Here is a 1,035-nt window from a genome sequence, read left to right on the forward strand (position 1 = left end):
GGTGGAAGCGGGTTACGCGTGCACACGAGCCTGATAACGGTCGGACCAAGGAAGTAAGTACCTACATAGGCCAAGGCAGGCCGCGTGCTGGCGGCATGCACGGGTGCCGAATGCGAGGGACAAGGATAGGGGCGAATCTCGTCAGAAGGCGCAAAGCGCGGTGGACGAAGGTTCGTAGGCGCAGGCGCAGGGCAAAGTTTGGCGGGAGTGGTGGTGGTGGTTGGATGTTTTGGCTGCGACGGCGTAGAGTTTGGCGTGGAGTTGGTGGGGGGAGCGTCTCATCTTGTTTGTATGTATGACAGCGAGGCGGACGAGGGAGCATGTCGGTCATTTCCAGGCAGATAGTAAGATGGATTTGTGTTTGATCGGCCGGCTAGCGGGACGTGGGATCAGCACCGGACGGGGAGACGCGACGCCGAGAGAGGCATGGCGTCGCTATCCCTGCTGTCTATCATTGAGGCGCAGAGACGTCGCACTATGCCCAACCTGCCATTAGCAGTCGCTCTGCATGCGACTGACATCTGTCACTTGCAGAAGGGGCCCGTCGACTTTGCAACGGATGGATGGATGGATGGATGGTGTTGGCCGTGGCCGTGGCCGGGCCCAAGGGGCGTCGTAGTTAGTATTATTGGTGTTGTTGTTGGCTTCCCTGTCAAATTGGTCAGGCTGTGGGTGATGTGTACTATGCACGCAAGTACATGTGTCTATGTACATGTGTGGCAGCCATGCAAGGACAGACACCGGAGCCCTGTAGCGGGCACGGTAGCAGCGGTAGTAGTAGTGGTAGTAGTAGCAGCAATACTACCACCATCGTCCACACCATCATCGTCATCCCCATCAATACCACCAGACCGTGTGCAGCTGATTCAGGGTCCACACAGGCAACGCCTAGTCGTTACCAGAGCAGCCAGGCGTAGACAAGACCATGATCATGGCCCGGCGGTGGATCATCTCCCGCTCGACACGGCCGAACCAGAGCCGGCGACAATGCACTGCCGTGCCAATGTCGACTGTCGCATGTCGCAACTCGGCGGG

At 58.5% G+C, this 1,035-nt stretch overlaps 1 protein-coding gene across 1 annotated transcript; it reads right to left on the reverse strand.

The window, feature by feature from the left end:
- Positions 1-458: 458 nt before the first annotated feature.
- On the reverse strand, positions 459-746 carry COCSADRAFT_40000 (uncharacterized protein). The gene has a single exon (XM_007705396.1). It carries the CDS (start codon positions 712-714, stop codon positions 493-495), a length of 222 nt encoding a protein of 73 aa, XP_007703586.1. The 5' UTR covers positions 715-746; the 3' UTR covers positions 459-492.
- Between the last annotated feature and the right edge of the window lie 289 nt (positions 747-1,035).

Source organism: Bipolaris sorokiniana (assembly GCF_000338995.1).
Source record: "Bipolaris sorokiniana ND90Pr unplaced genomic scaffold COCSAscaffold_14, whole genome shotgun sequence".
NCBI classification, from domain to species: domain Eukaryota; kingdom Fungi; phylum Ascomycota; class Dothideomycetes; order Pleosporales; family Pleosporaceae; genus Bipolaris; species Bipolaris sorokiniana.

Coding starts and splice junctions, on each gene's coding strand:
- COCSADRAFT_40000 (XM_007705396.1), bottom strand. CDS start 714: ATGTACATAGACACATGTACTTGCGTGCATAGTACACATCACCCACAG.